General features: G+C 42.5%; 1 protein-coding gene across 2 annotated transcripts in view; it reads right to left on the bottom strand.

Moving 5' to 3' along the window:
- Positions 1-15,613, bottom strand: part of MDN1 (midasin AAA ATPase 1) — a 172,411-nt gene that overhangs the window by 26,501 nt on the left and 130,297 nt on the right. For both annotated transcript variants that reach the window (XM_059177084.1, XM_059177085.1), the window contains exons 64-78: positions 14,878-15,039; positions 14,392-14,665; positions 13,190-13,425; positions 12,153-12,248; positions 11,409-11,503; positions 10,980-11,101; positions 10,298-10,444; positions 8,115-8,224; positions 7,378-7,451; positions 6,550-6,742; positions 5,693-5,852; positions 3,315-3,461; positions 2,652-2,778; positions 769-874; positions 95-210 (exon numbers count right to left, since the gene is read on the bottom strand). In XM_059177084.1, coding sequence (XP_059033067.1) covers positions 95-210; positions 769-874; positions 2,652-2,778; positions 3,315-3,461; positions 5,693-5,852; positions 6,550-6,742; positions 7,378-7,451; positions 8,115-8,224; positions 10,298-10,444; positions 10,980-11,101; positions 11,409-11,503; positions 12,153-12,248; positions 13,190-13,425; positions 14,392-14,665; positions 14,878-15,039 — 2,165 coding nt within the window. The remainder of the gene's footprint in view (positions 1-94; positions 211-768; positions 875-2,651; positions 2,779-3,314; positions 3,462-5,692; positions 5,853-6,549; positions 6,743-7,377; positions 7,452-8,114; positions 8,225-10,297; positions 10,445-10,979; positions 11,102-11,408; positions 11,504-12,152; positions 12,249-13,189; positions 13,426-14,391; positions 14,666-14,877; positions 15,040-15,613) is intronic.

Genomic DNA, 15,613 nt, shown 5'->3' with positions numbered 1-15,613 from the left:
CTCTGGGCCTCAAATATTATTTCACAGTTGAGAGCTCACTTACACGATTCTTCCTAACTCATACCACAGACCCAACTAACTAGTTAGCGGATACCTGAGGAGGACCCACTGCTCCGTCAGTGTGGTCAGGGAGCGCCGCTGTCGGATAAGCATCTTCATCAGATGTGCCGAGAAGCCTTTGCACCGCTCAACATTGCTCATGCCCATCTCCTGGCAGGGGAAGAAGGAAGCATGCCAAGGGTGTTGCTAGCAAACACCACCACTCATGCAGGTGTCACTAGAAAGCCGGTTAATCCAAAACTCCCTGGGGCAAGTGCCCCTTGCTTAGACAAGCTTTGGGTATATACTGCAGTCTAAAAGCAACACATTCATCTTTTTGAGCAGTGCTTCTCAAATTATGTTTCCACAGATCACTGATCTGTTAAACCTAGGAACTAGGGTTAACACACTCAAAATTAGTGGCCTTTTCTCAATTCACAAAGGGAAAAGGACCTAAAGAGGACACTCTCAAGTTGAAGCTTTTCCTACATAAATTTTCTTCTGCATTTGGTCTTATTGGCAAATATAAGTAACAGAATTTATGACAAAATGCTCTGATTAAACAGAAAATTACACTGATTTACACTATAAGCTTAATGATATTCTGCAGAAAGCTCAGTCACTTTCAGTAATGGGCTCTGATCAACTGCCAAGACCGGAGAATGTTGCTCTGGAGGAACAAGATAGGAGCTTTCTCAGGCCCTGCAACTCAGAGGTTCCATCACCTACCTTGGCAGGAGCTGCTAAGGCTGCACTAAGCCTGGCGTGCCGTGCAAGAGAGCGGAAGAAGTATTTCTGGCATCCGTCCCATGATGATGAGATTTCTGTAAGCAGCCTGGAAAATAACTCTGCATGATTTATTTAATTAAAACCGCTATTTCCTACCCCAGATCCTAAAGACTCAGAGACCATTATTATCTAGTCACAACCAAAAGTTAAGAGTGTGAACAGATTTATTTCTGTGCGGTCGCAGTCAGGCACTCATCAGTCCTCTCTGCAAAGGCTGTATTACACACTTAGCACTGAAGCACAGTGGGGAAATAAACTGTGATGTCAATATAGTTTCCTTAATGAAAACTTCATAACTGTCTTAGGAATGGAAGCTAAGGGTCATAAATCCTGATGCTTACAGGGGCTAGGAAGATAGTATGATTAAGGACAGCCAAGCACAAAATGGTAAATGCCAGTGACAGCGGACCTCAACGTGAAAGAAGAAAAGGAAGACCACAGGGATCTGGCAAGCATGTGTCCTGTCAAAAGAAGGGAGCTTGGGGCGCCTGGGTGGCTCAGTGGATTAAGCCTCTGCCTTCGGCTCAGGTCATGATCTCAGGGTCCTGGAATCGAGCCCCGCGTCGGGCTCTCTGTTCCGCGAGAAGCCTGCTTCCTCCTCTCTCTCTCTGCCTCTCTGCCTACTTGTGATCTCTGTCTGTCAAGTAAATAAATAAAATCTTAAAAAAAAAAAAAAAAAGAAAGAAGGGAACTACAGTTTAACTTTTGACTACATGGGAGAGTAAACCCACTTGGTTGGCTGAACCTTCCTGAAAAACTGAAATCCAAAATATTTAGGTAAAATTTCTACTTTTGGGGTGCCTGGCTGGCTCAAAAGAGCATGCAACACTTGATCTCAAGGTTGCGAGTCTAAGCTCCATATTGGGTATAGAGATTACTTAAATAAATAAAACTTTAAGAAAATTCTCCTTTTTACAGTGTTGTGTTGAATTAAAATGTAAAGCACTGAGAGGACCACTGAGCAAACGAAATACAAAGTCCGCATGGCCAGCTCATGCCGGTCATCGCTTACAACCAGCTCTGCCACAGTTAATGAACACGGAAACACAGAACACAGAAACGGCTCTGCCTCCAAGTTTAAATTCAGGTCGTGATACGAGGGTCCTGGGATGGAGTCCTGCATTTGGCTCCCTGCTCAGTGGGGAACATGCTTCCCCCTCTACCCTTCCCCTCTGCTTGGGATCTCTCTCTTCCTCTCTTAAATAAATAACATCTTAAAAAAGAAAAGAAAATCAAATGAAAGGAACAAAAAAATAATGGGAGAGGTGAACACAGGAGAAAAGGAAAAGACACTTTAAAAAAGGGGGGAGGTGTGTGCCTGGATGGCTCAGTCTTTTAAGCTTTTGCCTTCGGCTCTGGTCATGATCTCAGAGTCCAGGGACTGGGTCCCACATTGGGCTTCCTGCTCAGCAGAGAGTCTGCTTAACCCTCTCTTCCTCTCTGCTCTCACTCTCCTTCTCCCTCTCTCTTGCGTAAATAAATAAATAAATAATCTTTTTAAACAAACAAACAAAAACAAAGTGGGGGGTGCTGGCTGGCTCAGTTGGTAGAGAATGCAACTCTTGATCTCAGAGTCATGAGTTCAAGCCCCATGTTGGGTGTGGGGCCTGAGGAAGGGAGGGAGGGAAGGAGGGCGGGAGGAAGACGAAAAGCAAAAAAATTCTCTTTTACCGAATGCTCACCACATGCCAGAGCCCAAGCCAGGCACTATTTTACATGTAACCTGTATAGCAACACTAGGAAAGAGGGATTCTATCCCCATTTTGGCAAATAAGGACATGGAGGCTTAAATGACTTGTTCTAGTTATAATTCAAAAACAGACCTAGAATCAGCCTCCTGAGTGCTGCTGACTATAGAAAATGCACTCTGGATATCTAATGGGTGAAGATGAAGCATCTCTTGAGGGTTTTTTGAACGGGCCCAGGAAACACCTTTGCGATATGACAAACCTAGGAAATAAAAAGCACGTGTTTTAGAAACTCAGTAGAGAATGACTGTGCCATCGGGCCCCTCCCCCGTGTGCCAGTCCCACCACCACTGCTACACAAAATGAAGTCCTTGGAACAGCACTGGAAGCTTGTTAGAAAGCAGGCTATGAGGCCCCGCCCTGCACCTACTGAAACAGAACTACTGCGCTCAACGAGATTCCCCGAGTTATCTGTACACACACTAGGGTTTGAGACATGTTGCTCGCCAAGCTATGCTGGAAGGGTGGGTGCTGTACAACATATGGTGATGAAAATGAATCACAGTTTCTGAGAAACCTTATTACAAAACTGTGACAATATTTGGGAATCACAAATGGTTCATTAGAGGAATTTCATATGTGACTTAACTCTCAGAATGGCATTTTAAAACCTGGCCTACCACCTTCTGTTCCCCACCATCTCGACTATCTCTAGAAATTTCTCCAAAATCACCCACGTTGTTTTCCTCCCTAATAGTTGGTCATCATTCTGCATCAGGTTTCAAGCGAGAACCTTACCAGTTTTTGCAAGGTATTGAAAGAGGTCTGCTAAAGCTCGCTGCTTCCGCAGGAGAATGTGCTTGGCTTCTGACCGCTGCTTTTCCTTCTCTGCCCAGGGATCCACCTTTAGGCTCTGCAGCTCACTCACACAGGAAATGACTTCACCTGAGGAGAAAATGGGGCAGTACTGAAATCTCAAGGGCTTATTCACGTGTTGAAACTAATACTCAAGGGGCTCCTGGGTGGCTCAGTGGGTTAAGCCTCTGCCTTCGGCTCAGGTCATGATCTCAGGGTCCTGGGATGGAGCCGCATCGGGCTCTCTGCTCAGCAGGAAGCCTGCTTCCTCCTCTCTCTCTGCCTGCCTCTCTGCCTACTTGTGATCTCTGTCTGTCAAATAAATAAATAAAATCTTTAATAAAAAATAAACAAACAAACCTAATACTCAAGACCCAGGACTTCGTGGGAAACGAGAACTAGGTGACATTCATCTTTAAGGCTCTGATAACTAGCACAGTCCCTAGCATTTTGTAAATTTTAAACTTAAGGAATCGAGATGCATGGAAATAAAAACTCATGGGTTACCTCTCTTTCAATAGTAAACAACCCAAATAAAAGTATTTATTCTTGGGGCGCCTGGGTGGCTCAGTGGTTAAGCCGCTGCCTTCGGCTCAGGTCATGATCTCAGGGTCCTGGGATCGAGTCCCGCATCGGGCTCTCTGCTCGGCAGGGAGCCTGCTTCCTCCTCTCTCTCTCTGCCTGCCTCTCTACCTACTTGTGATTTCTCTCTGTCAAATAAATAAAATCTTTAAAAAAAAAAAAAAAAGTATTTATTCTTTTTCTTTAGAGCTTTATAATCAATCAGGCAAAAAGCAGTTGTTATGCACAGCAATTTATACTAAGAATTTAAATCATCTGAGATAAATTTCCCATAAATATGATACATACTGAGGTCCTATCCTCTACTAGTTAGTAGATGTTCCTTTACTCTGTACAACTCCAGAAGGGCCAATTTCTAGCTCCTTGGAGAGGCTCAAAGAGGTATAGTCATTTTCTAAAGTCTATTCATATTCAGCTCGAGTGGACTAGAAGACAAGATATGAACCCTGACCAAAACAACTCTGAAGCCCAGGTTCTTCCTCCAGCACCACACGGCCCTGCTGAGGACTCACAGGTACCTGTACCATGAGGCTGCTGCCGCCTGCCACAGGGAGCATTATGGGCTGTGTCCCCCCAGATTCATGTTATAATAGTCCCAATCCCGAGCGCCTCAGAATGTGACTGTATTTGGAGACCAGGCCTTTAAAGAGGTAATTAAAGAAAGATGAGGCCATGTGCGTGGGCCCTAATCCAATTCCTTAACAAAGAGTAGGACACGAGAGACCATGTGAAGACAAAGAAGGAAAAAAGACATCTACCAGGCAAGGAGAGAATACCGTGAATCTGTGAAACCTGTGAATACTTTGATTTTGTATGTTTAGCCTCAGAACTGCGTGGAAATTAATTTCTCTTGTTTAAGCCACCCAATATGTGATACTTGCTAAATGAGCCCTAGCAAACTAACACAGGCAGTCTAGCCTTTTAGAAGCGAGCAAGTGGACGACATACCATTACACGGACACCGCAGGAGGTTAGAGAATTCTTTGCATCACAAGGTGAGTGAGTGCCTTTTCCAGAAGATGCATGTGGCAACTTCTGCTTACCCTGATCATCAGGCTCAGGTGGGCAAGGTCATCATGAGAATGGATATTAGGCTCTTATTCTAACAAGTTTTAAAAAATAAAGAGCTCCCTGAGATTAGACTGTAGCCTCAATGAAGACAGTCAGTCTCACTCTGACACCACACTCACTGGGGGTGAATAGGGGTGGGGACAGTGGTGAAAGGCCACCAAGACCTCAATCCAATAAGTTCTGGAACTCCTTCCCCAGCCATTGCTGTTAGACTACAGAGCCTCAGCTTCCCTGTGTGAGGACGGCCAGGGAGATGAAATTGCTCTGTCTCCACGGTGAAGAGAGCAAGAAGAAAACTGTGGATGAATCTTCTCCTTTAACTCAAGGGAGACATTCTGAGATGTAGTGACAGTTTAAAGATTCTGGGAAATTCATCTCTCCAGCCATCAAAAGAGGATATAGACAAGCACTAACACAGAAAATGGCGAAACACAGCATTAGTTTACACGAAAGGAAGACAAGATGAAAATTAAGACAGCCTGTGTGGTCTTAGCTGGCTCCTGCATCTTGGCTCTGTTAGTTTTAGCCCATTTGTTTATTCAATTAACTGTTCAACACTATTCAAGAGATCAAAAAAGGGCTTATGTAACAAATTCCCACCCTCCTGGGGCACTGGGGAAAAGAGAGGGAGCAGACCCCACCCTTTGCTCCTGGCTGTTGGCACCCACCAGTGAAGTGATCGAGGCCCTCCACCAGGTGGGGCAGGCGGCTTTCCTTCATGAATGTCAGGCACATCTTCCTCATTCGTTTCATGAGCTTTGGCAAGCGACGCAGCAGCTCTCCCTCTGAGGGGAAAGGAGCACTCTGACTCTGTTCTGGAATCACAGCCTGTGAGACAGAGCACAAATAAGATATGGGTGCCAAGTTTATTTTCTTTTCATTATAATCATCAGCTCACACTGATCAAAAATTCTGATTTGCTATTGGTGATAACTTGGAAGTTTCAGGGATTCCTCCCTGTGGTTAGCATGAGTAGCTCCCCAGTGATCCCAGAGCACCTTGTATCTAAGGATTTGATGCGGGAACAGAAGTCCTGTAACAGACCTGCTTACCCAAGGTCTCCACGATTATCACATTTTCTGGAATTTTGCAAGCCAATGCTTAACTATTGATGCTTGAAATTGGCCATGGTGAGAGAAATAATAGCCCAGTCATCAGCAACCACTACAATCAACAAATCACTACACACATTCGCTCCCTGTGCAGCATGTGGTAGCCCAAAGACAGCTTCAGTGGCACCTTCCTCAACTGATGCTTCAAGTCTTCTGTTATAGGTAGATCCAATGTCCACAGGCATGCACAATACTTATTTCCCATAGGTGACATTAAACTTTCAGCACCAGGATCAAAGCTTTTTTGCCTTATTATGCAGCAGTGGCAGGCAGATATACAAATACTACATTTTATCCAAAGACCAAGATTTCAAGGCATTCCCTTGCTTAGTTCTAGGATCACTCCTTATAGAGAAAGCACAGATTTCCCCTACCGGCCCAGGAGTAAGCAAACACTATCTCCCAAGGTATACCTGTGCAGCTGCCGGCCGGGCTAACAGGGTCTCCCTCAGTGTCTTGTTCAGACTCTGAATGGGGGATGCCTCACTAATGGCTGTTGGCTGCGACAAAAAATCAGGCTGTTCCTCCTTGTCACTCTCCACCAAGGATGACCGGCAAGGTTCACTCAGGACAGCTTCAAATTTCTTCATGAATTTAAAGAGGGTCCTGGCCCCACAGAATGACAGATGAGGAGGGAAAAATGGGTGGAAAGTGAGGAAATGTAAAAATGGTACAACGCATACACACATAATAACCTATACCTTCTATATACATGAACTCCTTAGATACTCATAACCATCCTGTTTGTTTTTAAGGGAAAATAAAGCAGATACTGTCATCTCCCTTTTCTAGAAGAAAAAAATGAAGCCAGGAATGGTGGAATCACTTCACTCATGGTGCAACAGCTAGTAGGTGACAGAAGACTCAACCCTTCTATAGTGCTTAGCCTGCTTTGTCTCAAAGCACACCAATTCCTCTTGCATGTAGACTTTGCTTTGGGTGGTAGGGGTGATGTGGAAAAGCCACACCAAAACAATCTAATGCTTCATAGTAAGTTCAAGGCAACGTTAAGTCAGGTCACATTAACAATGTCGTCTTGCTATTTACCATACAAAAATTCTGAGCTTTGGTCACCCCCAATTTTTTCTTTTAAGTAGGGCTTGAACTCATGACCTTGAACCAACACAGGGCTGGAACTCATGAACCTGAGATCAGGACCTGAGCTGAGATCAAGAGTTGAACACTTAACCAACTGAGCCACCAAGGTACCTGTCACCCCCGGTTTTTAAAAAACGAATTACCTGTGTGTCTTTTCCACAGATTGTTTAATGGACCAGAAACTGACATCATTCCATTTGGATATTTTAACAAATTCCTGTAAGATACACAAAGATCAAGAAATAGCTTTATAAAGCTGGCGTCACTATGTTTCTTTTGAAATCATCTCTATGCTAAAGACCAGAGCCCTTATAAAATAAAATAAAAATAAAATAAAATAAAGACCAGAGCCCACTCCATCCCAAATACCAGACTGTGTGCCAGTAAACAAGTAAAAGTTTAAAAAAGGAACCACGTATTTATCACAAAGCAATGCAAAAAGAGTGCTGTCACTATCAACAGGTCAGCTGATACATACTCCATTTGTTGGTTCCACAACTACTGAGAGCTATCAAAAGACAGGGTCCTCCTTTCCCCCAGGGCACCTCAGTAACACTCAACACTAAATGGCACCCCCTGAGGTGGAAAATCAGTCTGGGGAAGAGCAGGGAAGGGAGCACTAACAGACATATGTGGCAATCCTTCTGAGGACCCTTCGACAGGGGCCACTCCACTAACCCCTCACACACTTGGACAGGTAGGTCAGTCAGGGAGGCAGTGCTGCAAAACATGAATCTCGCCATCCTATTTGGCAGTTGCAGTGCATGTCTCCATTTCCCAGAGCCCCCTGCCTCATAGTTAAATGTATGAAAGAACAGAACTAAAAACGATTTGCTCATTTTGTTCTCCCAAGAGTGATCATGACAGTTGTTCATCTTACTTTAAGTTCTTTTTCAATGGGGGAACGAAGTTCCACAATTTTGGCCTGGACTCGGTCAAAGAATTGCTTGTAATAATGGTACAGATTCCACAGAACACTGCAAAGTGAATCTGGAAGAAATGAAAAGAAACAAAAAACTCCACACTTGCCACATGTGCTACTTGTAGCACCCATGGGCTCCACATTTTAGTGACACCACTTCCTCATTGCCTTGAGGCCCTGAGATTACAGCCCTGAGATGACAGCACAACATTTCACAGGCTGATTATTTAACAGCTCAATGGGGAGCCTAAGTCTAGCAGTTCCCAGAGATGCAGGCAGGCTGTCAACACTACCCCATTTTTCCATTTTAGATTGTACTGAATTTTGTTGCACTTTTGTTCTTAAAGACTGTGTACTCAGATGTTTCACTAAACACAATTTCAAACCCTTTCTCGGAATCTTATTGTAAAGTAAGCAGAAACTGAGCCTGTTTTAAAAGATGGCATAAAAGGCTCACCCTGACTGCTCATTCACAATCTAGAATCCTAGTTTCATTTCATCCAAATAGATGTGGTCAGGGACATTAATTAATAGAATTTTAGGTGCAGTTACTTCACATGGAACACAGCTCTCACTAGATCCAAGAATCTAATTATGGCCTGGTCCAAGCAAAAGCTTAGCAGGACACCTAACACTGTCTGGACAGAAAGATTTGCAGCCTCAACACACCAATATCCAAGATCTGCATTTGGCAACTGACCTCTGGCAGAGTCCACTAGCCAGGGCTTCATTTATAACCAGTTTGTACTTTAATATTGTTCTCTGGGTCTAATGTGTATCACTTTAAAAGATGATTAAAAGTGTCTCATTTAAAACCTGGTAAGCAGGGGCGCCTGGGTGGCTCAGTAAGTTAAGCATCTGACTCTTGGTTTCAGTTCAGGTCATGATCTCATTGCTTGTGGGATTGAGCTCCCATGACACTCCACACTCAGTGTGGAGTCTGCTTGAGGGTCTCTGTCTCTGCCCCCACCCCCCACATGCTCTCACTCACTCTCTCAAATAAACAAATAAAATCTTTCTAAATAATAAATAAAACCTGGTATGCAACAAGATACCTACTCATGGAGAATTCAAAGCCTAATCCATTTAAACAGTGCACTGTAAAAGTATATATATGAAACCAAGAAATGTAATCAAGCAGTAAAACACTGTCTGAATGCAGACCATGATCTCAAGTTCTTCTATTTTTTCCCCCAAGAGTGGAAAATAGACTTCTCCATAGGAGAGCTAAAATACATTAATATTTGAAATTAAAGGTATAACAGTACCAGAATGCAGTCCAAAGAGTAAATCAAGTTACATAATTACATTTTAATGAACTAAATCTAAGAATGTCAATTGAATTACAATCTATTCAATATATTATTTCCTCTTAAGTAAAACTGCTCAAGAGTTAATCAGTAATGAATCATCTTGGAGCTATGCAACTTTTTAAAAAAATACAAATAATTGGGGCATTTGGGTGGCTCAGTGGGTTAAGCCTCTGCCTTCGGCTCAGGTCATGATCTCAGGGTCCTGGGATAGAGCCCTGCCCACATCCTCCAACCCCTGCCTCTCTGCCTAGCTATGATCTCTGTCAAATAAATAAATAAAACTTTTTAAAAAAATACAAATTACCAATTTTAAGTGCTGTCAGCTATACTAACTTTGTTTTAACAGGTATTTTTGTTTTTTTAATATAATTATTTTAATGTGCTTTGCATCTCCAGACAGTTTTCCCACATTTGGATAGAATGTTTAAGAGGTTGTAAACTTAGTAACTTATGAAAAGGGTAAAATAAAATTTTCTTGAGTGTAACTTGGAATAATTTAAGGGACACTTTATATACTTTTAAAAATCAGAACTTAATTGGGATGCCAGATTTATAGCAATTTGCATCTTTGATTTTCCAGATAATCTACAGGTTAGTATTTGATAAATGATTTTTAAAAGCAAATATGAATATTCTGTTAATTTATAATTTATTAACATGTTATTACTATAACTAAAAATGTTATAGAGACTTTTAAATTCAGTCTTGCATAGAAAGACATGTATTAAGCAAAATTATGTGAATAAATATTGCCACAAAATTTTTTTTTTAAAGTATATACAAAAAAAAAATACACACACAAACACACACACACCCCTCCCTCCTTACCCTTTCCTTCAACTTGAGGCATCAACAAGACATGACAATGGAAAACCAGTAACATCTGAAGTCGTACGTGGAATTCTCCCAGTGAGGATCCTTCAATAAATGCTTGTAATGTGCTGACCAGCAACATCAGGGTCATCTGTTTATCATCTTTAGAGATTCAAAGAGGAAACCATATGTACCTGCAACCATCACCCCATATTCATAACATGCACGTAATCTACTATAGGACACATTGAGGGATAGCAGGCAAGTAGAGACCGCAAAGTCAAACTCTGAAGCAAGAAGGACCACAGGTAAATTCCAAGCTGATATAAACACAGATGCAGTCAAGAGATGTGTTAAATGCACTCAGAGCAAATTATGAGACTGAATTATAAGATGTTTGTTTCAAGCATGAAATGAAAACACTTTTAACTCAAGCATGCCAGCTAGTATCTAAGAAATCTTCATTATGACACATCTCTTGGATATACAGAATAAAGAAACTTTATCTTATGACCAGCTTTCTAGAATTTGAAAAAGTCACTTAAAACTCTGAGGAATTCCATCAAGTCAAATGACGTATCCTATGTAAAAGCAGCAGTACCAGCAGACGTGGGAACAGGTTAAACCCCACACTCTGTAGCACTCTACAATTAGCCTGCAACTTCTAATGATGCAGGAATTGATGGACGGGAGTTACCTTCCTGCTCTTCCGTTTGCTCCTGCATGTGTTTCTCAAGCATCTGATAGATGGAGAACCAGTGCTTGGTGGACTTCTCGGTATGGCGCTTCATGGTATTATCCAAACTCATAGACCAGCAGCTGGAATGCGAGAGAAGAGGCCGAGCAGTCATCTAAGAAAACCCACTGGGAAGATTTGAAACTACTCAAGCAGAAGCTAAACATTCACTCTTCTCTCCTCCCAGGTGGAGATGGAGAAGACACCTAGTTTGCTGTCTTGGGAAGGTATGCCGTTGTCTGGTCTCTACCGAGATCACTTTAATGCCCTGCTTTTAATTCTGTGATTAATAACTGAAAAGCACATTCTCAGTCTATGCAGACACAAACTATCAAATGTCCCTACAGCATAAATTCAGGAGGGGAAGGAAAGTGACAGATTATCACTTACTTCAGTTCCAGTTTACGCCAACGAATGATCATCTGACTGACTAAATCGAGATGCTTCCGCAGAGAGAGAGCTCTACTGGCATTCTCCTCCCAATCCTAAAAAGCAAAGATAAAATTTACTATGGCCATTATTTAATTTCTTAATCACCGCCAGCTCTCAGGAATATCTTGGACCTTTAGTCTTTGAAGACCACAGGGCCTCTAAATAACTTTTATGCCAATTTACCAATGAGTTTACATCCAGTGTACCAAGCTTCAAGTTGTTTCTGGTCACTTGACAGAACTTCAGCAAAGCCAAGTTTAGGCAAAAAGCAAAGGATTTAGTGAGCTGAGTCTGAATTGCTATTGTTAGACATGTGACCCCCTCCAAAGTGCAGAGCCCAAATGTGATAATCAGAGAATCACCAGATACTTCAGAGGATGCTGAGAGGACCAAGGGGGGTGATATATGCAGGCACAGGGCTAGTCTGGAAGTCCTCCAGGAAGCCAGGGCCAAAGGAGACCTCAGTACCAGTGGACACTGCATCCCACACTTGAGAACAGGGGAGGCATGTTTCACATGCCCAACAAGGCAAAAGCTTCACTTGTAATGATCGGACCCCATGCCAGAAAAACTGAAGAAGCTGATTCCTCTCTCCAATCCAAACTATAACTTTCTGTCCCTTTAACAATAACTCTGCCAAAAGATAAATCTTTTTTCAATTGACTACAAACTAAAATGAGAGGAGAGAGAGAATTATCTTACCTGTGCCTTTGCCAGGAGGATCTCTAAGCCATTCAGGAACTTTGAGATGGGACTGGAAAGTGGAAAACTACGAATTCTATCCATTACAACCAGCAGCTGCAGTAAACAGATAGACAGATAGATAAAAGATCTAGGCATTTCTGTGGGAATATCACCCAGTCACAGGTTACTGACTAGAGAACTGATGAAAGTTTTATGCAAAGTCCTTGCTTTACAACCACCTACGAAAACCATGGAAGAAACTTATCCAAACTCATGTGGATCTCAGATAAACACTTAACCTGCATTGCTCTTGAAAAAACATGGAGTTTGAGAAGATAATAATTATTATGATGATTTTTTTTAGTAATCTCTACAGCCAATGTGGGGTTTGAACTCACAACCCGGAGTCTGAGAGTCACATATTCTTCTGACTGAGCCAGCCAGGTGCCCCAGGATAATCTCTCTTAACCACTCTCCATTTTAAGAATTATTACAAAATTGGCTGAAAACTGTAAGTCAGGTCTGAGTTAAAACCACCAATCTTGAGGGACGCCTGGGTGGCTCAGTTGGTTAAGCAGCTGCCTTCGGCTCAGGTCATGATCCCAGCGTCCTGGGATCGAGTCCCACATCGGGCTACTTGCTCCGCGGGGAGCCTGCTTCTCCCTCTGACTCTGCCTTCCACTCTGTCTGCCTGTGCTCGCTCTCACTCTCTCTCTCTCTTACAAATAAATAAATAAAATCTTTAAAAAAAAAAAAAAAAAAAACCCACCAATCTTGAAAAAACCAGGCCTTTGCTAACATACATAGGTATATGAATAAACAGAGCAACACAGCAGCACTTTAACATGTGAACAGCAAACTATGACTAACAAAATTAATAGAATCCCAAACATCATTTATACAGTACAAACTGGTATGTCCATCCTGCAGGGAATAGTATCCCACTAAAGTGGGGTTTTGTGAATCTTTGTTAATGTATTGAAATATGCACATGAACATCCCCAGAGATGGCAGAGACCGTATCTTCAAGACTCCCTCCTCACTGGATGCCCTACCTGCTCAAGAGCCGGGTGTTCTGGCCATTCCTGCAGCAGATGACTAATGGCCTCTGAGAAACCTTGAAGCACAGGTTGACAATGCCTTGCTTCTGGGACATTGGGATGCTGGTAGAAATCATAGGGCCCATCGGGCTTCACCATCAGATCTGATACTGCCTCACCAAAGAGAGTGTTATTGGAGAGGGTGCAGGCCAAAAGTTGGCTGCCCAAGAGTTGATCATTCAGTTCAGCTCCTGCGAAGTTAACAACATCATAGTAACGTCAGTGAACTCAGCAGGCTGAGCTATCAAGTTACAAAGATGACAAAAACATGCTCAAAAATAATGAACTACTGGAACAAATGAAGATATTTCAATGCCACTCATGCCCAAAGCAACATGGACCTAGAGGACTAGGACCGTAATATCAAAAGAGTATCACCAAGTCTGCCAAGCTTCTTGGATATACAGAGGAACTCAGATACTTAGCTGTTATCAAGAAGCTACAGAGCTTGGTTTGATGGATTCAATTTCTTGGGTTTTGTCGCTGTCTTGGTAGGCAGAAAAGAAATTTAAAGCTTCCTTCCTAATAGCAAGGAAGAACTCATGAGATCATACAGGAAAGTGAATCAAATGAAATTCTCTAAGATTAATTTCTGAGTTCCCAGGTTGCTCCCAGGAATACAAGATATGAAAAGCACTGAAGCTATCAGAGGCAAATCAGAAATAATACTGAGGAACAAAACCATTTAAACTAAGTCTATATCCTTATTTTTTTTTTATTTTTTTTTTTAAGATTTTATTTATCTCTTTGACAGAGAGAGAGAGAGAGAGATCACAAGTAGGCAGAGAGGCAGACAGAGAGAGAGGGGGAAGCAGGCTCCCTGCTGAGCAGAGAGCCTGATGTGGGGCTGGATCCCATGATCCTGGGATCACAACCCGAGCCGAAGGCAGAGGCTTTAACTCACTGAGCCACCCGGGTGCCCCATCCTTATTTTTTTAATCCCTTTACCCCAAAGTATTCAAATGATAAAAATCTACTATTGCAGAATTTTAAAAGAAGTTTTTTTGAAGTAGCTTGAGTCTCTTAAGCTAAGGAAACTCCCTCAAAAAGGAATTTAGCAAAAAACAGGGAGGTAATGATTTTAATTGTTCCAGAAGTAGCAATCACATTTTTTCATTTTCATTTCCCAAGAGTATAACAAAAGTAAACTGTCGTACCCATCAGAGGGTAGAAGTGTGTCACAAGAGATGCTCCAGTTTGATAGCAGGACAGAAACAGGCCAAGGTAATGCTTTGTCTCGTGTGGCGGCAGAGTCTGTTGGTACCAGAGGGACCGGGCAAAGTTGAGGCACAGCTGCTGGTGAATCAGCATCACAGCCTGCATTGAGCTCTGGGAGAAGAGGGTGGGGTCTGTGGCTGCTCCCTCCTCTTGTCCATCTGAAGTTCCCTTCTTCTCCTCCAGCGTTGGTTCTACCAGAATATCTGCAAAATCCTGTCAATAACATTAGAGTAATTGAACAAAACCAAAATGCAGTTTTAAGCCAAAAGAAAGGTGCAAAGATGGAGCATGAACAATCAAAAAAATGAAGTAGTGACTTATATAAAGATATAGTAAAAACAATTAGATTATAAAACCATTCAAAGGTAACACAGGGGGTAGCAAGGGAAATTATTCCCAAACAAACCCTGTTACCAGCACCCAACCTTTTCATGAAGTGGGAACTGCCTTCTGAACTCCCGTTCTTCTTCCTCCTCCTCGCTCAGGGCTGTCCTGGAGTTCCTGCTCCTGTATCTGTAAAGGCTGTTTTCCTGCTCGGCCTTCTCTTGGGCTATGCGTTCCTGTTCATCCCACTCATTGATAATTTCCTGAAAAGTTACACATTTGGAAGGAAACTTACTTGTCTTCGCTGAGGTGCTTCAATGAACAAAGCAAAACTTGTCAGCTCTTAATTTCTCATGATAACAAAAGTACATCCAAGTAAAAGCCAACATCCAAGAAATGAAATCCCAGGTCATCGAGAGAAAGTAAACTGTTTTCAAACGGTTTCTGCAGCAACCCATTTTCTAAATTCCCCCTTGCTGTACTGCCACTTTTTCACAGGTGTAAAAACTTGCTACAGTAATGCCACTGGAACTTCCTATCAGGAGTTAATGATGTTTTGTACTTAGGACAGGCTCTGGATAGGCACTGTGGGGGTTGTGATTCAGACTGCACATGGCCAGCAATTCAAGCAGCTGGCTCAGGAGTTCAGGAAAGGGAAATGAGGGGTGGGGGCAGGTGGCTGCAGGGCACCAATCAGATAAAACTGGGCTATACCTTAGCAGACACCTCTTAAATCCCCAGTAACTCTAAGATTTTAAGTCCGTAAGTCGGCAAAAATTATAAATCAAACAATACTCATGAGAACTGAGGAAATGAATATCCACCATTCAGAAAGAT

This window comes from Mustela lutreola, chromosome 6 (genome assembly GCF_030435805.1).
Source record: "Mustela lutreola isolate mMusLut2 chromosome 6, mMusLut2.pri, whole genome shotgun sequence".
NCBI lineage: Eukaryota > Metazoa > Chordata > Mammalia > Carnivora > Mustelidae > Mustela > Mustela lutreola.
This window is presented reverse-complemented; position numbering and strand designations above follow the sequence as displayed.